General features: G+C 41.6%; 2 protein-coding genes across 6 annotated transcripts; one reads left to right on the top strand and one right to left on the bottom strand.

Moving 5' to 3' along the window:
• Positions 1 to 2,398: 2,398 nt before the first annotated feature.
• On the bottom strand, positions 2,399 to 5,390 carry LOC311266088 (major histocompatibility complex class I-related gene protein-like; the record flags this gene model as incomplete). The annotated part of the gene is given in 7 exon segments (XM_084368272.1): positions 2,399 to 2,424; positions 3,073 to 3,381; positions 3,529 to 3,807; positions 4,766 to 4,822; positions 4,825 to 4,834; positions 4,837 to 4,937; positions 5,384 to 5,390. Coding segments are annotated over 7 exon segments (789 nt in total).
• Positions 5,391 to 6,946: 1,556 nt separating this feature from the next.
• Positions 6,947 to 17,198, top strand: LOC311266888 (protein NLRC3-like). 5 transcript variants are annotated; one of them, XM_084369523.1, is made up of 13 exons: positions 7,261 to 7,337; positions 7,833 to 7,866; positions 7,997 to 8,098; positions 8,681 to 8,797; positions 9,721 to 9,819; positions 11,764 to 11,868; positions 12,344 to 12,422; positions 12,584 to 12,812; positions 12,918 to 14,700; positions 14,791 to 14,964; positions 15,705 to 15,878; positions 16,368 to 16,541; positions 16,832 to 17,198. In XM_084369523.1, the coding sequence occupies exons 1-13, from the start codon at positions 7,295 to 7,297 to the stop codon at positions 17,070 to 17,072; spliced, it is 3,354 nt and encodes a 1,117-aa protein (XP_084225649.1). In that variant the 5' UTR covers positions 7,261 to 7,294; the 3' UTR covers positions 17,073 to 17,198. The 5 variants fall into 5 exon arrangements, with proteins under 5 accessions (XP_084225650.1, XP_084225649.1, XP_084225652.1 ...); XM_084369526.1 differs by lacking the exon at positions 16,832 to 17,198 and adding an exon at positions 16,661 to 16,743; XM_084369524.1 differs by lacking the exons at positions 7,261 to 7,337; positions 7,833 to 7,866 and adding an exon at positions 6,947 to 7,085 and having other exon boundaries at positions 7,994 to 8,098.
• Positions 17,199 to 19,642: the final 2,444 nt, after the last annotated feature.

Below are 19,642 nucleotides of genomic sequence, written 5' to 3'. Positions count from 1 at the left end.
ACACTGTGTATCAGATAGAGTGGTCAGCAACACCGGGGCCCCACAGGGGACTGTGCTCTCTCCCTTCCTCTTCACCCTCTACACCACGGACTTCAACTACTGCACAGAGACCTGTCGTCTCCAGAAGTTCTCGGATGACTCGGCAATAGTTGGATGTATCAGTGAGGGTGTTGATGATGAGTACAGGACTGTTGTGGACAACTTTGTCACATGGTGTGAGCGGAACCATCGACAGCTCAATGTGACAAAGACCAAGGAACTGGTTGTGGACCTGAGCAGGACCAAGGTACCGTTGACCCCTGTTTCCATCCAGGGGGTCAGTGTGGATATTGTGGAGGATTATAAGTATCTAGGGGTCCACAATGATAATAAACTGGACTGGGTTAAGAACACTAACACCCTCTACAGGAAGGGACAGAGTCGTCTCTATTTTCTGAGAAGGCTGAGGTCCTTCAACATCTGCCAGACTATGCTCAGGAGGTTCTATGAGTCTGACTGAACAGACTGATCTGCAAGGCCAGTGACATTGTGGGGGTGGGGCTGGACTCTATGACCGTGGTGTCAGAGGATGCTGTTCAAATTGCATGGCATCTTGGACAATGGCTCCCATCCACTACAGTATTCTGATACTAGTGGACTCTTACCTATTTTTATTCAAGTAAAGGAGAATACTTTTTACACTTTCTCTTCTGACAGTGTTGTCTGTCGTGTGTCTGTTAATGTGTCTGATTTTGCTCTGATTTGTATTTTGTCTTTCTGTTACAGTGAGTTGTTCAGTCTGGTAGTGTTACTTGTCTGTAACTCACTGTCTTTTACATAGGCCTATAATTCAATAAGCTGTATTAAATCCTTTTCTTTATTGAGTTGTCCATAGTTTACCATGGCTTTAGTCACCATAAACAATAACTTTAATATTAAAAACAAGGACGGAAATATTAAAAAGCTAAATCATTAAAAGGGCGACATTATAAAAGCCAACAGATTTCCACCATAAGGTCACAAACAACACAATGTGGCCCCACCTATATAACAGTAACAGCCAGTAGGAGGCAATCATATGACCCAGATAATGACAAACCAGGTGAAACACATAGACATACTGAGGGGCGATACAGATCATTGTTTTGTTCTCAGATGTCAAATCTATAATGTGACCAGGATACTATGTCTATGAATCCAAAAAGCCTCCTTTCGGTTGAGTTCAAGTGTCCTGTCCCCTCCCCTGACCAAATGTGTGATGTGCTCAGTGCCCTGTAGATGCAATAAAGAATCATTATTCTACCCTCGAGCATCTTTTTGTATGGCCTAAGTAAAAGCAGCCCTCCACACATGGACCAGACAGATATATAACACAGGTGGTGTCACACTTAATAAAAACACCGTGTGTAGAAGTTCTTTTTGTGTGAACATCAGCCGAACCTTCATACATGTGAAAGCGCCGACCTTTTTCTTTTGAAGATATGAGTGAATAAGTCTGTCCCTGTGTGTGGGGACATGGCTTAAAGAAATAACAGGGCTTCAACAAACACTTCATACATTTCTGATCTGCTGCTACGTTATGACCCATCCGGACCTCTGGGGTCGTCAGGTACAGGTCTGCTTTCAGTCCCTAGAGTCAGAACTAAACATGGAGAAGCAGTGTTCATTAATTATGCGCCACATATCTGGAACAAACTCCCAGAAAACTGCAGGTCTGCTCCAACTGTCACCTCTTCTAAATCAAGGCTGAAGACCTTTCTGTTTCACAGCCTTTCACTGAAGCGATTTGAAGGCTTTGAACTGCACCGTGGCTTTTATTTTCTAGTCTTGTCTCTTTTAAACCTATTCTATTTTAGCCTACTTTCCTATTTCTCAACTTGTTTTAATGTTTTGTTTCTTGGTGTCTTCCTGCTTGTTTTTAATGTATTTTAAATGCAATTTTTTATTTATTTTTATGTAAAGCACGTTGAGTTGCCTTGTGTCTGTATTGTGCTGTAGGAATAAACTTGCCTTGCCTCCACTCAGGGTGTCACTCTCAATAATGGTCCGGTTGCTTTAAAACAACCTGTTTAATATGTTCAGTGTTTGACCACAGTTGAAGTGGAGGATCTGGGAAACCAGATATGAGCCTGTTCCTAAATATGACATTCAGGCTCCACGTGTCACTGAGCACAACAGGGTCATGCATACACTGAATAGATGAACCATTGGTGGGGATGTTGGTGTCAGCGGGTCACTGTGGTGTAAAGGTGTTTGATCACATGAAGCCTGTAAACCAGGTCACTTCTGTAATATTACCATCACATGATACATGACGATCAGCTTCTCATACAAATGGCTTTTTCAGAAACTGCCTCCTCTGATAGGCTGTGACCTACAATCCAGGCAGCAGCTCCTTCTCTGATTGGACAGCGGCCCTTCAGTACAGCACCGCTTCCTGGTTTTCTGCAAATGAAGAAATCAAGTTGTTTTTAAACCTGAGCCACGGTGGGAAACTGTGCCTTCACTGACTGGACATCAAAATGTATGAAGGTATATTTGGTGCAAAAGTCCTGAGCAGTTGTGACAGTGAATTTGTATCTGTATAAAAAGAGTCACACATGTGTATCAGTAAAGTTGAAGTCACAGAGAAGGAGTTGCACACCTGTAGAATTTGTTTGTGTCCCACAAATACAACTCAACAGTTACACCTTCTCAAATTCTTCATTACAAGTGCACAAATCCTCTGTTACAAATCACAAATTAAGAAATTCCTGCTCTCACACGTTTTGCTCCAATTGTTGCAGCAAAAATGGTGCAAAACACATTTGCACACCTGTATCAAAGAATGTGAAGATGTGGACAAAATGAACATCTGTAAATCAGTATGTGAGTTCGTGTAATGAGAGTTGCACACCTGTAGAATTCTTTCTCACAAATACACATTTTTTTCTTGGATATTTTTTCAGCACACACACAAATCAGTAACTACAACTGCTTGAATCTGCTGCTGTTGGTCACAAATGCCGTTTTCCTCTTTCAAATCACAAGTCCCCCGCGCTCTGACTTCTGCACCAAATATCTCAGCGTAGTTGGGGCAAAAGTGTGTTTCACGCAGATGCACACAAAAGCTCCTCCTTTGCTCCTCCAGTTTGGTGATGATGCCATCCTTCACACCATGGAGTTGAAACACACAGTCGTACCTCGTCCAGTCTTCGGGTGTGACTGATGAAAGGTTCAGGTCAACACTCATCTGGAAGGTTCCATCGGGGTTGGGGAGGATCTCTCCGGGGTCTACCTCCTCATGAAGTTCCTCTCCATCTTTCCTCCAGACGAGTGAGGCTCTGTGAGGGTAGAAACCTGTAGCGTGGCAGCTGACTGGAGAGGAGGGAGTCTTCTGGAGGAGAGACACTGAGGGAAGCTCTGGAGAGAGTTCAATGAAGCCATTTCTAGTTTTAACACAGAAAATAATGTTACGTCAGACTGACATAACACAACAGCAGTTCAGTCTGAGCAGACTGTATGAACATGATTGTGTCCATTAAACTACATCAGGTCAGGTGATTCTACCTGTTCTCAGCAGAAAGCTCCTCCCACAGGCCACATGCATCTTCAGCCACGCAGGGAAAATCACTGTGAGGTAGTTCTGATTGAATTTCATTTTAGCTTTGTCAGCATCCCATCTCAGTTTGGTGATGACAGCCTGTGGTTTTGGAGCAATCCATGTCACTGTCTTCAGGTCGATTGATATGAAGTCTTCTCCATCATAACCATACTGATTAAAACCAATAACTTCTCCGGTCTCATCATCCAACTCACAGCCAACCATCCTCTGTAAAATGTGGACACCTGAGACAGAGACAGAGAAAGAAACACCTCACCTCATTACTTTCAGGTTTAAGATGCCAACAATGAGCAGTGATGCATCGTCCCTGGTTTGAGTCCAAACTATTATAGCAGGGACTAACACAAAAACAGTTTTCTCTAGTTTTGTAGTATAATAGTTATATTCTGTGTTAAAAAATGTCAAGTGGAGCGTCAGTTCTGTGAGGCTTTGACTGGGTGAAGAGATTCACCTACCTGTGTGCAGGGAAGGAGTTTAGTAAGGGGAGGACATGTATGCTGGGTGTGTCCTGTATGTTTCTCTGTGTGAGACCATGCTGCCACATGTTAGTTTGTTTGAACCTATTCTGCCAATATGTTCCTGATACGTTGTTGTATCCTTTAAGTTATGTGTACATGCATCCAGATGACGTATTCCTCTCTTATGAGAAGCTGAACCCTGTAAATATGACTCACGGCGTATATTTAGATTTACAGTCATTGTGTATTGTTATTCTGTATTTACTTTTTGAATAATAGAATCACAGTGAAGGATTACAGAAGACTCATCCTTCTTGGATGCATTAATAATGTAAGGGACATTTGTTCTCATGCACTTTTTGTGTTACCTAGTTTTGGCATGTTTGCATCTATATTGATCTATATTTGCTGTTGTACAGAAATCATTCATCCATCCATCTGATCCAGCATTCCCAACTCAGTAAATGATTTAAAGGTTCTTGGATCCTCGTGTTTAAATGTGCACACCAATCAGATGTTCTGTGGTCCAGTCACCCCCTGAAGCAGTGTTAGTCAGTAAGTATTCAGTCTTTTTCACTGTGGATGATGAAAACTTTCTTTCAGCCCAGGGAGGCTGACGAAATCAATTCCAAATATTTCTGATAAAATTTTACTAAATTATTTTTATAATTATAAAGAACGACCATGAAGTAAAAGGTGAAATATAACATCGAACATACTGTACCTCCACTTTGGTTGAAGCGCTGTTTCAAACTATTGATTGTGGATTTGAAAGAATATGGCTCCAGCTACTTACTTTAAATCGAGTAACTTTTTGCTGCCGTCACAGTGAACAAACTCTGAGAAGTCTGGGAGTCCAGAAGACGCAGTGTAGATATACTTCAGGGAGTGTTTCACTGCAGGAGAAGAAGGTTTATATATCAGTATTAAATGCTACTACTACTTTTATATCATGTACAGCCAGTTTACAGTTATATCGTTTATATCAGTTTACAGTCGTAATGGTCCAAACCAGACCCAGGATCACACAGGATGTAAATGGTGATGACCTGAGTAAATCAAATTCCTATTCGGAAAAAGTGCTACTCATCATTAAAGATTGCATAACTTGTTTACTGCACTACATTATCTGACAGTTTTAGTTACTAGTCACTTTACATATTACAATTTTTTATACCCTTCCTGTCCAGTGAAAACCCTGCATCTCCAAATATGCTGATTTTGACAGTTTTAGATAGACTGAAATCTAAGTGGTCTGTGAAGATTCTCAGTCAAGGATTAATTGTTGGTGCTGTGATTGTGAAAATCAGGCCGCTTCATGTGCATGCTACTTGTCACGTACCACACATCCACACACTGTTGTTTCTGTTCCTTCCAGGCTCAGACTTGTGCAAGCCTAACCCAGAGATACTAGTTTGGTTGGAAATGAGGGGAATTCTGAGGCCAAATTGATAGCTTGAGCTGTTTTTCATGTACTTCGGGCGATTCTTGAGCAGTTTTCAGTGTGGCAGGGTGCATTATCCTGCTGAGGAGGCCACAGCCATCAGGGGTTTGTCGTTGCCATGAGAGTGTGTGCTTGGTCTACAACAGCATTTAGGTGAGTGGTGAATGTCAAGTGGCTTCTACATGAATACCAGCAGAACACTGTATTGTAACAGGATTATCAGTGTTATTCATTTAACCTCATAGTCCTTTTAATGTTATTGCTGACCAGTGTATATAATAGTAAATCACTGAGGGGGGCCATTTAACTGCACAATGAGTAATTCTACTTTTGATACTTTGAGCACATGCTGCTAATTATGCTTATATACTTCTACTTCGGTGACATTTTAAATGCATCACTTTGCAATGCAGCAGTATTTTTACAATGTGATGTTCATACTTTTGTTGAAGTATTAAATCTGAAAAATGCATGTTCATTTTTGTTAAATAACTTTATTGAACAATATGATACAGACTCCTAGTTCCAACATTTATGGAGTATTCATGGAGAAAAGGAACACGAGTGAAACAACAATATCAGCTGTGAAAAAACAGCTGATATTGTCGCAAAGCTGGACATAGTTTTTGTAGGGGGCTGCTGTATATCAGCTGGTATCTGTCCAGAAGGAAAAATCTTTTTTAAATTCAGAAATCAAATTAAGATAGTTTCTATTGTTTTCAGTTAAGATGAATGATATAATGTCATGTGCATAATTAACGATAATAATGTGAACCAAACCAGGTATTTCTTTAGAGAGACTGTCTGTGTGAACGAGAATTTGGATATTTGTCGTCTGGAGAATGATTCAGTTATTGTGCCAAAGCTGTGATGTGACTGAACATGAAGAGAAAGGGTGTTCAGAGGTTTCAGGCTTTTGAACACAAAAAGAACCTCAAAGTGAAATCTTCTTTTGAAGCATCCTGCAGCTGGATTGTATCATGATTTGAAAGCCTTTGGGACAAACTGGACATATTAAATATTTGGAGAAATCATCTGAGATTTATTAATTGTCACTTATTTTGATATTCGTGTTTCCTATAAAATCGTGAAAAAAAGTTGTATTTTTCTGTATGATTCATTTATCACACTTATCATCATAAGGCATCACTGATGAGCAGTTAGTCAATGTGGAACAACTAGGCCTTCATGTAAGTGTGAATGTGTTAGTGTCAATTGCAACATCTGGGGTCAGATTTACCAATGCAGCTGAATTCTCTAAGAGCATTTTATATCAAACTTTATATCAAAGGTGTCCAAGTGCCATAAGCATAAGTTTTCCTATTGATTGTAATAGCTGTGCTGTTCCACAAGGTGGAGCAATGTGGACTAAACCTTTGGGTAAATGTCTTCTTCCCTTAGTGTTTGTTCATCACAATGTGTCATGTTGTTGTTTTGTCAACATTCCAGTATATCTGTGGATCCACTGCAGGTTCTCCAGGTGCCTGTTTGAAGCTCATCAGTGTGAAGGCGGAGGCCTGAGTCCCTCCAGAAAGCAGCTCTCCTTTAAGGAAGCATGTCTCATGTCTAGAGTGGAGTCTGAGTAGACTGGGAATCACCTGTAAGTCTGCTTTGTTTTACATTTACCCTTGATAGTGGTTTTGTATCTGTAGCTGATTCAAGTTCAAGCAGTATTGATTCAATAATTCAGTCTTTATCAGAGATAATAGATCAGAAGCATCTGTAACATGCTGACACATCCAGTAAACCTTTCAAAATAAAGTGCACTGGAGTTGGAGCGTGAGTGATCAGCTTGTAGAGGGGACCGGGATGAGCCTTTGCTCGCCCGCAGTCTGTCTGAGCCACTGTACTGGTAAATTTCACTGAGAAAATGTTCACAGTAAAAACCATAAAGAATGAAAACAAAGAAATGTAAGATTGCATTGCGGTATTTGTACCTTTTACATGACAAATGTATCCCAGTGATGCATTTAGGGAAGGATCAGTTTGTCAGAATGTTAGAAACCGTGCTCACTTCTCCTTTAGAGACGTGACACTTTTTAAAAACTCACTCTCAGCAACAAGTTATTTTTAGGACCACTTCAACATTTGACAACATTCATTCACATTCAGATATTTGTTTTAAAATGTAGGGAGTATGAGTAAAACATTGTAAGAAAAATAAATACTCAAGTAAACATACCTAAAAAACAATCTACTTAAGCACAGTAATAAATATCTGTGATCAGCCAATATCACCGATAATATCAGCCGGCCAATAAATCGGTTGGGCTCTTGTTACAGTTGGTTTGCTGATTAAATAATTGGACTGATACTTTCAGTTCTGCACTTATTGTTTTCTCTACAGATGAAGGTAGAACATCTCTTGGATCTCTGCCAAGGTCATATGATTAATATTGCATAATTCTGCTAGTAAGTAGCTAGTAGTCTTGGAAAAAGAGGAACATTTCTGTATATTCGTCATGTGACTGAGAGGAATGTATAAAAATAATGTGCAAGCTCTCCCAGCAGGTTGTTGTCTGCCATGAATCAGTGTGAGGAACGAGAGGAGAGAGTCCCGCCCTCTAGAACCACTCTGTATGGGGAACATGACAGCCAGACCAAAGCTCATAGGTGAGATATAATCTTTATGTTGATGAAGGTTCTCAGTCATCCAGGTCATGGTAATTCTAAGTGCTGTATCATAGGCTACTGGACTTTTTTCAGTTTCAGGAGGATATGATCTTTAATTGTCCATGAGTCTTGTCCATGTCATAGATATTTATCTGAGCAACATAGTTGTCAGGATAAAATTGTGGCTGGATTATCTCATTTCAAATCTGTATCGGGAGAAACTGCTACATTTAGCTTCATAACGAGAAATGTCACAGTACCTTGTGTATGATTTAATCAGAGCTCGCTGAAGATGTTTGTCCTGATTCGTACTATTCTAAACAGTTCCACACTCTGGTCTTCTGGACTGGACTGTGTGCTGATTGGTGTGTTGAACACATGGTTAGAAGTTGTTGTGTGTTGAAATTTGTGATTTGAGTAAATTGTGTTCAGTACATTGTCCATATTATAACTGATTTAATACATGTTTCTTATGATCTAGCCCTGTATTTAAACATCTAAAATTATACATCATTTCACAGCTCTTTCATTCAGCGACCATGATTCTAAATATGTGAGATTTAATGAATTTCTTATTATCAGGATCAATCAGAGGCCAGACTATCCTGAACCTAAACCCAGCTGTGTGTCCATGAAGAGTGGCTGGTCTATGGATCCTCCTTATAACTATAAAGATGGACGTCACTCTGTTGATCAAAGGTGAGGATTTGGAAGTGTCATGAGTTTTTAACCCTTACCGACTTACATGAAGTTCCCCTCCAGGCGCTGCAGAGTACATTTGACAAAAACACTATTTTATCTTGTCGTGGCTCATCCATGGACATTGGTTTTCCATGAGTCTCGGTGTCAAAGTTAACAAATAGTTGCAGCGTTTTCAATTGATCACTTGTTTAACTTGTATGGTCAAATAGCCACACATTGTGGTGATCATCACCTTTAAGAAGGTAAGGACACAATTTTTCCAGGTCAGCTCAATCAATAACTTTACTGCGTTTTCAAACTAATATATTATATCTACTCACCAGTGGAAGAGGTTCAATCCGTCTAAATAGTGACAGTTCATTAGTTTGCCAACCCCTGACAACAGTCATCTGTAGTTCAGGGTTTGGTGGATCTTGTCCAAGATTCTGACTTGAATTGTCTTTTTTTTTTTTTTTGTTCAGTGTACAATGGAATGCATCATAACTCCAGTGTGTCCAGAAAGTCACTAAGCTGGTTTATGAGTCACAAGAGGCATCACTTTGTTTTGTTTTTGTTGGCCAACATTTGCATTGATTCTCAAACTGATTTTGTCTGACATTAAGGAAGTTAAATATACGAATAGACACACTGCTTTGACACCACGTCGATCCCTCTTTTATTCTAATTAAACAACGTTGGTATTCAACCACTATGGTCACCCCACAGTGTCATTTCCCTGCTTATGCTGCACACTGCACTGATTATAGCTTTAAAATACGCATTGAAACATGTCAAATTTTGCCATTCAATTCCAAGAAAAGCTAACCAAGAAATACCTTGATCCAAATATACAGTGCACTGTAGAAATATTAAAGCATTGGCAGTTGTTTTCTCTATATAGTGGGTACAGTGCATAATTTATCCTGTGTTTTTCTCCGAAGAATGCTGGAAGAAACTCAACCCAGCTGTGTGTCCACGAAGAGTGACCGGTCTATGGGTAATCCTATATCCTTTAAAGATGGACGCCATTCAAGTAAAAGGTGAGGACTTCAAAATGATAATGTAAAAACATTTTTTTTATCAGGCTCTCATTTGTGAGATCTTACTCATTTGAAGTTCTCTGAGTATTAACCGTCATTTTCAGCAGCAGCTGTCTCAAACTCACACAGTCAAACACATTCACTCTGTGGGCTGCCCAGTACAACAAGTCTGATACAAGCAGTCAGGAGTTAGGATGCTTCAGCATACTCTCCTTCCTAGTCCATGCCTACAGGACCCACTTACCATCCTGGTGGTTTGGGTCTCAATGATGACACCCTGCAACTCCTCAGGTCCCTGCCCTGGACCTTGTCAGGTAGAATGATAGGGAAGCTGCCTTGTCCTGCCTAAGCTACCACTACTGCTCCCATCAGAGCCCCATTCTTCAACTAGACACAGCAACTTACCCTGCCTCTTGGGTTCTTCACGCCTTCCTTGTTAGAACCTCCATGCCTGTACTTTTTGGTAATTGGAGTATGGAAACTGTATGGGAGACCATGGGCCTTCCTTCCTGCATAGATAGCTGCTGATCTTCCTGCCCACCAACCTGACAGTTGTCAGTGTTACCTTGTAACCGAGAAGAGACCTTAGGTAAGAAACGAAGGATGCCATGTTGATATGCAATATCCAGGCTTAAATTTTTCCAGAACCTGTTGGATTGATCTGCTGCCTGTGACTAATGTTAATGTTGCTGTTAGAATGTCCATGAAGTCCATACTCATCTGAACAGATAAAAGGCAAGTTTGGTGAGTTGGTGACACGTGTCATTTTCCTTTTCTCAAGGCGATGCCAGTTTTTCCCAATAGATCAGAATGAAGAATTTGATCTTTCTGCAGACATGATTTCGACCCACAGCGGTGTCCACCAGCTTGTGAGTTATGGACTTGTATCTGTTTCCTAAGTCAGCATCAACACAAAAACATTTCACTTGTTCTTGCATGTTTCTTTGATGAGCTGGATGGACGCAGTCATTTTCCAGGTACTCTGGCCCTCTGGGGGTCCCTCCTTTCAGCACTGACGTGCCAGTGTATGAATTTGGGAGAAGGAACTCTGTCAGCCTTCTGGCCATTTGAGTAAACAATATCATTCCTTCCACTTCCAAAAGGAAGAAGGATCTGAACGATCGTTGGTTTTAGAGTTCTCTTGCTTGACCTCATTGGCACACTTGTCAACAAACTTCACTTCAGTACCAGATGACTCTGAAAATCTTCCACAGAAGCTGTAGGAACTTTTGCTGACATTTTTCACTTTATGGAAGCCTAGGGCAGAGGTTGCTCTTGGTGGTCTCATCATCTACTCTGTCTCCTTCCAGTTGGACTCCCTAATATCAAAGATGACTCAATGGTTAGCCAACCACTGCTATTCCTGTTCCACAGCTGGGTTGGTTAGAGTATTCTGTTGGTAGAGGTCAACCCCTTCTTTGGAACAGTCTCTGAACTTCTGCCCCAGCAGCTGTTTAGTTAATTGGAAGAGGTTCCTTGTAAAGGCAGCTAGTTTCCACAGACTCTTCCTCCATTGTCTTCAGTGCCAGTCTGCTTTATGCAGACTGATGGCTTTCTTCCTCAGGATGTTCAGAAGTTCAGCCAGAGGTAGTGTCTCATCCTTGCTCGCTTTCTTTAACTGATGGTTCTGGGTTCAAAGCTCTTCCTGCGACCAAAGGATCTTGGCTTCCCTTTGGTCAAGATCCAATGTTAAACAAATGCAGCACCAGCATTTACGCCGATACTTGTGACCGCTATACTAGAGAGGTCAAGATCCTCTAAAAGTTCTCTTTTAATGACATCTTTAACATTTCTCATCTCATCCTAACAACTTCATACTCAACACTGCACTGAACAAGAATTATCTGGACTGATTAGAATGATGCTGAACACTGTGTACATTGTAACGGACTGATTTTGTCTCACTGCATCGTGGATCCAAAATATATTGTGTTTTTCTATCAGGAGAAAGCTGGAAAAACCTCAACCCAGCTGTGTGTCCATGAAGGGTGACAGATCTATGGGTTGTCCCATACACTTCAAAGATGGACACCACTCTGTTGATCAAAGGTGAGGATTTCAGATTGATAATGAAAACAAAATGCCGTGTCCTTATCCGACTCTTTGTTGTGAAATCTCCAGTTGAAACCTTTATTGAATTAGAGGAAGTTCTCTAACCACGAACACTCACACATTCAGTCTGGGAGCTGCTCAGTACAATCAGTCAAATACAAGTAGACAGATAAGTGCCACTGGAGCGGGAGGAACCTCAAGGTGCCTTGCTCCAGGCCAGCTGTGTACAATGAGGGAGGGAGAGCCATATGGTGGGGTTGGTGAGAGCTGTTAGGACTAAACCTGACTGACTGGCGAAGCAAAACACTGAGCTAATAGCTACAAACATCTGCAGATGTTACTGTACTGTATCTGTACTGTTGATTCTCAGTAGGATTGGTAGGACTAGAAAATATTTTGGCTCCCAGACCAGGGAGTCCTTCTCTCTGTGTGGACATATAAGGTGAGCTTATTCTTTATGATTCCTCCACAGAGTTGACCAGGAGCGCTCAAAGGTTCCTTGTGGTCAGTCTGCTCAGCATCTTCAAACACACCTGGACTCTGTATTTATGGTCTGTACATGTACAAGTGTATTTTTACATCTGTCCTGCTCACAATTATCTGCATGCTGCACTTTTTAGACCAGTGGATTGTCAATCCCTCTAACATGGATCTGATATTTGGTTCTATTATTTGAGTTTGGTCGTGTCGTTCATATAATACTCTGTTCCAGCTGCTGGAGGAGAACATTGTCACTTTTGTGAAGAATGAGCTGAAGAAGATCCAAAGGGTTCTGAGGTCAGATTATCCAGAATGTTTAGAGAGCCAGAGGGACGATGAGGAGGTGTTGGACAGTGAGGAGGAAGAGCAGAGGAGGAGCAGCAGAGAGACATTTCTGAAGATCACTCTACACTTCCTAAGGAGAATGAAGCAGGAGGAGCTGGCTGACTGTTTGCAAAGCAGTAAGAGGATTTAGAAGATAAGTTAAATAGAAAATACATTCAGATACACATTCTTTGAGGAAATATATACTTTGCCTTATAGATCTTCTTTGTGTTTCCATTCAGAAATTCTTGCTCTAGTTTGTCAGCGTAGACTTAAATCTAACCTGAAAAAGGGGTTCCAGCGTGTGTTTGAGGGGATCCCTAAAGCAGGAAACCCAACTCTTCTGAATCAGATCTACACAGAGCTCTACATCACAGAGGGAAGGACTGGAGCAGTCAATGATGAACATGAGGTCAGACAGATTGAAACAGCATCCAGGAAACCAGACGGACCTGAAACAACAATCAGATGTAACGACATCTTTAAACCTTCACCTGGAAGAGATGAACCAATCAGAACAATGATGACAAAGGGAGTGGCTGGCATCGGGAAAACAGTCTTAACACAGAAGTTCAGTCTGGACTGGGCTGAAGACAAATCCAACCAGGATATACAGTTCACATTTCCATTCACTTTCAGAGAGCTGAATGTGCTGAAGGAAAAAAAGTACAGCTTGGTCGAACTTATTCATTACTTCTTTCCTGAAGCCAAAGAAGCAGGAATCTGCAGGTTTGAAGACTTCAAGGTTGTGTTCATCTTTGACGGTCTGGATGAGTGCCGACTTCCTCTGGACTTCCACAACAATGAGATCCTGACTGATGTTACAGAGCCCACCTCAGTGGATGTGCTGCTGACAAACCTCATCAGGGGGAAACTGCTTCCCTCTGCACGCCTCTGGATAACCACACGCCCTGCAGCAGCCAGTCAGATCCCTCCTGAGTGTGTTGACATGGTGACAGAGGTCAGTGGGTTCACTGACCCACAGAAGGAGGAGTACTTCAGGAAGAGATTCAGAGACGAGGAGCAGGCCAGCAATATCATATCCCACATCAAGACATCGCAGAGCTTCCACATAATGTGCCACATCCCAGTCTTCTGCTGGATCACCTCTACAGTTCTAGAGGATGTGTTGACAACCAGAGAGGGAGGAGAGCTGCCTGAGACTATGACGGAGTTGTACATTCACTTCCTGGTGGTTCAGATGAAATTGAAGAATGTCAAGTATGAGGGAAGAGCTGAGACAGATCCTCACTGGAATCCGGAGAGCAGGGAGATGATTTTATCTCTGGGAAAACTGGCTTTTGAGCAGCTGCAGAAACGCAACCTGATCTTTTATGAATCAGACCTGACAGAGTGTGGCATTAATATCAGAGCAGCGTCCGTGTATTCAGGAGTGTTCACACAGATCTTTAAAGAGGAGAGAGGACTGTACCAGGACATGGTGTTCTGCTTTGTCCATCTGAGCATTCAGGAGTTTCTGGCTGCTCTTTATGTTCATCTGACATTCATCACATCTGGTATCAATCTGCTGTCAGAAGAACCATCAACCAAGCATGAATCTGCAGTCACACGCTTCTACCAGCGTGCTGTGGACAAGGCCTTACAGAGTCCAAACGGACATCTGGACTTGTTCCTCCGCTTCCTCCTGGGTCTTTCACTGCAGACCAATCAGAATCTTCTGAAAGGCCTGCTGACACCGGCAGGAAGCAGCTCACAGATCAATCAGGAAACAGTCCAGTACATAAATAATAAGATCGACAAGGATCTGTCTCCAGAGAGAAGCATCAGTCTGTTCCACTGTCTGAATGAACTGAATGATCGTTCTCTAGTGGAGCAGATCCAACGGTACCTGAGATCAGGAAGTCTTTCCACAGATAAACTGTCTCCTGCTCAGTGGTCAGCTCTGGTCTTCATCTTACTGTCTTCAGAAAAAGATCGGGATGTGTTTGACCTGAACAAATACACTGCTTCAGAGGAGGCTCTGCTGAGGCTGCTGCCAGTGGTCAAAGCCTCCAGGAAAGCTCTGTAAGTACAGAGATAGTTGGATTTATATATCATAACTTAAATATTCATTTTGGCTTATTGCTTCATTTTTCTTTATTCTTATCCTGTCAGGCTGAGTGGCTGTAACCTCTCAGAGAAAATCCTTGAAGCTCTGGTTTCAGTTCTCAGCTCCCAGTCCTCCAATCTGAGAGAACTGGACCTGAGTAACAACAACCTGCAGGATTCAGGAGTAAGGGTTCTGTCTGCTGGACTGCAGAGTCCACACTGTACACTGGAAACTCTCAGGTCAGATCAAGTAGTTTGTCTTAAATCATTTGAAATGTTTCTCTAAATTATCAGCTCTGTACAGGGTAAACAGCCTCTCTCAAGGCTCACAATCATATCCAAAAGAGTTGTGTTATGTCGCAGACTGCCTCCTTGAAGGTCAGAGCACATACAGTACCGACCAAGCCCCTGGCCAGAGCAGAGCTTGCTGCTGCAAGCATAACGTCAATGGTTACCTTGGCAAGACAGGTCAAGGACGTATAAGAACAGTAATGAATCTGCAATGAGCGGAGATGTTAAGCGGTGAGCAAGGCAAGCTGGCCAGGAAAATAAAGGTAGCTTCTTATCTGGAAAGATCCGACGCCTGGTTGGAGTGTCTGGAATAAACTCCTGGCAACAGAGATGAGCACCGCCATGATGCCTATGGAGGGACGAACACGCCTCAAACCAGCAGGTTATGAGGCTATTGGCATAGGTGGCAACATTCAGCACTTATGCTAGCTAATGCTAACAACATACACAACCTGCATGTTAGGGTGAGAAGATGAAAATGAGAGTGCTGGGTGCCAGGCCCCTTTATCAGGTTGTTTGTGTCACCAAGGTCACATGGGACTTTGTAGGTATTATGTCAATGCTTATCCAGGTATTTGGTACCATCTCTGGCGGTCAGATGGAATGTAATAGAACCAGATTTATCATCAAAGAGGTTTATATTTAAACACAAATGTTATTTTTCTTCCTGTTGATTATTGTCTCATCAGACTGAGTGGCTGTAACCTGTCAGAGAGCAGCTGTGAGACTCTGTCCTCAGTTCTCAGCCTCCAGTCCCCTAATCTGAGAGAGCTGGACCTGAGTAACAACATGCTGCAGGATTCGGGAGTGAGGCTGCTGTCGGCTGGACTGCAGAGTCCACACTGTACACTGGAAACTCTGGGGTCAGTGCACGTTACAATTTGCCCTAAATGTTTACAGATGTTCCTCTTACCTCTATGCAGTTTAAGCAGCCTCTTACATGCCAGCATTTCTGAATCTCCCAAATGTTCCATCAGGAGTTGTACATTTACAGTTAAGAAGTTCTTTCCTAATTTACCTTCAGCTAATGGCCAGCTCACAGGTGTGAAGTCTGGCTCATGATCCCCCATTAAGCTTTGGTATTGTGTGATTTGAATTACTACATGTTTGTTTAATCTTGAATTCAGCATAATTCAAGGGTTTTAACCAATGCTGAGAAGAACTATAGTATTTCACCAAATTTACCAACTCTGCACTGGTTACCTATTACTAGATTGTTTCAGTTACGCTGTCCATATTTTTGAAGCCTTGTTTAAATGCAAGTCTGTTGATAAGGTAGACTCCAGCTGTAATATAATCACATTTTGATAATAGTTATATATTTTTTTTCTTATTTATTATTGTCACTGCAGACTGAGTACCTGTAACCTCTCAGAATCTTGCTGTGAGGCTCTCTCGTCAGTTCTCGGCTCCCAGTACTCTAGTCTGAGAAAACTGGACCTGAGTAACAACAACCTGCAGGATACAGGAGTGAAGCTGTTATCTACTGGACTGCAGAGTCCACACTGCACACTGGAAACTCTCAGGTCAGAATTCATCAACCTGTTCCTCTTAACACCTAATCTACATTAATGGATAAACTCATAAACTGTATAACATTTAAAAACAGTTTTGTTTATTGTCTCTTTCCATTAACATGTTTCAGTTTTTTTCTGTGAGGAATCAGAGATATACCAGCCATGTTGTCAGACTGCTGATGGACATCAGTGGATGTTTACTTGTGACTAGAAAGAAAATCTGTGACCCTGTTAATGCAACCCAACAGCAACCATCCAGCCCTCTCAGTACCCTCACATTATGTGACGTGTGTTTGCAGGCTGTCAGGCTGTCTGATCACAGAGGAGGGCTGTGCTTCTCTGGCCTCAGCTCTAAGCTCCAACCCCTCCCATTTGAGGGAGCTGGACCTGAGCTACAATCACCCAGGAGACTCAGGAGTGAAGCAGCTTTCCGCTGGACTCGAGGATCCACACTGGAGATTGGACAATCTCCGGTATAGGAGCCTTTTTTATATATACAGTCTGAGACCACTAGTCAAGATACTTTTGTTTTGCATGTAATACTATTTTTATGCCTCCGTACCAGCCACTGGAGGAAATGTTCACTTGGACTCCAGACGAACTGATAAGATGTTGGTGGTCAAAGGTCAAGGTCGCAGCACCCATTTTTTCATGGGGTGGCTGTGGATCAGGGGTAGAGCCAGCGTTTTGTTATCAGGAGGTCGCTGGTTTGATTCCCCTGGTATGTATGTTAAAGTGTCCTTGGGCAAGATACTGAACCCCAAACGGCTCCTGATGTGCTGGTCGGTTCTCATTACAAATGATAATATCAGCGTAACAGTTTGACTGAAAAGTTGAATCTTTCAAAAATGTACATGATTTTCAGAATATCACAGTATTTGGTACGCCCCCCTTTTGCTTTAATGGCAGCATGCACTCGAGCTGGCATGGACTCCACAAGCTTGTTTAAAACCTTGATGACTCAAGTCAGCATGATTTGACAGTGTTCCACAAATCTTCTTTTAATGTCACAGAATGCTTGGCTTTCTCAGTCTTTAACTGTCCCTATATATGTTCAACTCCTTTCAGAGTGGAGCCTGGTGGAGTCCGATGGTTGAGACCAGGTCTGAGGAAGTGTAAGTGTGTTTTTGATTTAATTCATGAAAAAGAAAGCAGCACACATTCAGCCATCTTCAAACCGTGACATCACTCATTCAAATCACTAATGTCCTGATTCAAACTGTCAATAAATGAAAAGAGTGTAGATGAATAACTGTTTCTTGCTCTGTCCAACAGATTCCTGTGAACTCATACTCGACACAAACACGGGAAACAAAAAGATCAAACTGTCTGACAACAACAGGACGGTGACATTTGGAGGGGAGGTTCAGTCATATCCCGACGATCCAGACTTCAGGACTCAACTGGTGCCGTGTCAAAATGGTCTGACTGGCCGCTGTTACTGGGAGGTCGAGTGGAAAGGACTGGTGTCTATATCAGTGTTGTACAGGCAAGTTGGCAGGAGAGGAAATGGATATGACTGTGAGTTGGGAAGAAATGATCAGTCTTGGAGTCTGGAATGCTCTGATGTTGGTCACTATGTCAGGCACAATAATAGAGGAATATTCATTCCTCTCCCCTCCTCCTCCCCCTCCTCCTCTGTGTCTAACAGAGTAGCAGTGTATGTAGACTGTCCTGCTGGCACTCTGTCCTTCTACAGAGTCGCCTCTGACACACTGATCCACCTCCACACCTTCAACACAACATTCAGTAAATGTCTTTATCCTGGGTTTGGGTCTTTGTCTAATTGGTCTGAGTCCTGAGTCCCTGATTCCCATGAACCTAAAGCTGTAATAGTATTTGTACAGAGTTGAGCTAGTCCACTTTGCTGAGTTCGGTGAAGTGCAGCTGCTGACTGTATAGGAGGCATTGAGCTTTCAGCTGATTGTTTGGTGTAACTGTAAAGACAATTGCTTTAGTGAGAGTACTAAACAGTATGTGTACCTACAGTGTGTCTGGGTGAACTCCTTTTGAGTTATGTGCACGTATTTTTTGTGCTTATTATCTGTGTGGAGTTGCTGATTGAGAACACTATATATGTGTTTGCATTGCATATTTCTTTGATGTTAAAGAATCACTGAACTAAGTCTGAAAATGAGAGTATAGTGTTCTATTTTTCTTTTAAATCAAGGGCGAAGGAATGTTAGTAATCACAAGCAAATGCAAACAAACATGTTTTCTCACATCTGGAGAACAGGATTTGAAGGCTAGGGCATCTCTGCAGCACTTCCGCACTTCATTATGATGCTGTTTTGTCACATTTCACTTTCACCAGAAAAATTGCAGCTGGTGCGATTTGGATATTGCACCTATTGTGAATTCAATAACATTCCAATAAATTGTGCAACCCTAATTTAAATGTAATTTTAATTCTGAGGTTTGGACTGTTGGTTGGACAAAACATTGGGAAACATTGGGATTTCTCACTATTTTCCAAATCTTTATGAACTAATTAATTGATTAATGAAAAATAATTTAAAAAAAAAAAGCTGCACTTCAGCCAACTACAACAATTAAATCCTGAATGCACAAGTAGTAATACTGATCTATTTATATAAAAAAAACTATAAAAGTCACTGAGACATTACATAAGTATTAGTTAGCTATGCAACATGTTTCAGTGCAGGACTTGTGACAGACTATATTTACTGTACTTTTAAAGGGGCACTATGCAGTTTTAGAGAAGAAATTCTCACACAGAATTTTAATATTTACAATATTGATAGGCTAATAATACAAACTCAGAAATATTTATTTTTGCTCTCAGATGAAAATAAGGCTCCCAGAAATACAGTTTGAAGCTAGAAAGGTGTTGGGGTCCGCCAAATATCAACAAAGTAAAACAGTATGAAATTGTGTTGTCCTTTAAGGTCAGTTTGTGCTCATTCAGTTTATTCAGTCATGAAAACGAAGACAGTTTGTTTATTCGGTTTGTTTAGGCATAAAATATCAGTCAATGAAGATCTTTCTCTTCTGATTTTCTGAATTTCTTCCCCAAAACTACATAGTGCACCTTAAAGTATAAGATCTGAATACTTCCTCCATCACTGCAGACACAGAGGGGTGTTACC

This window comes from Pagrus pagrus, assembly GCF_965226575.1.
Source record: "Pagrus pagrus genome assembly, chromosome: 12".
In the NCBI taxonomy this organism is placed as follows: Eukaryota; Metazoa; Chordata; class Actinopteri; order Spariformes; family Sparidae; genus Pagrus; species Pagrus pagrus.
The sequence above is the reverse complement of the archived record's forward strand: the minus strand, read 5'-3'. Positions and strand labels throughout refer to the sequence as shown.

Excerpts from the sequence above, each read along its gene's own strand:
- LOC311266888 (XM_084369523.1), top strand. The coding sequence starts at position 7,295 with ATGAGCCTTTGCTCGCCCGCAGTCTGTCTGAGCCACTGTACTG. Across the intron at positions 14,701-14,790 it reads AAAGCCTCCAGGAAAGCTCT|GCTGAGTGGCTGTAACCTCT; the intron begins GTAAGTACAGAG and ends TTATCCTGTCAG. Across the intron at positions 14,965-15,704 it reads TGTACACTGGAAACTCTCAG|ACTGAGTGGCTGTAACCTGT; the intron begins GTCAGATCAAGT and ends TTGTCTCATCAG.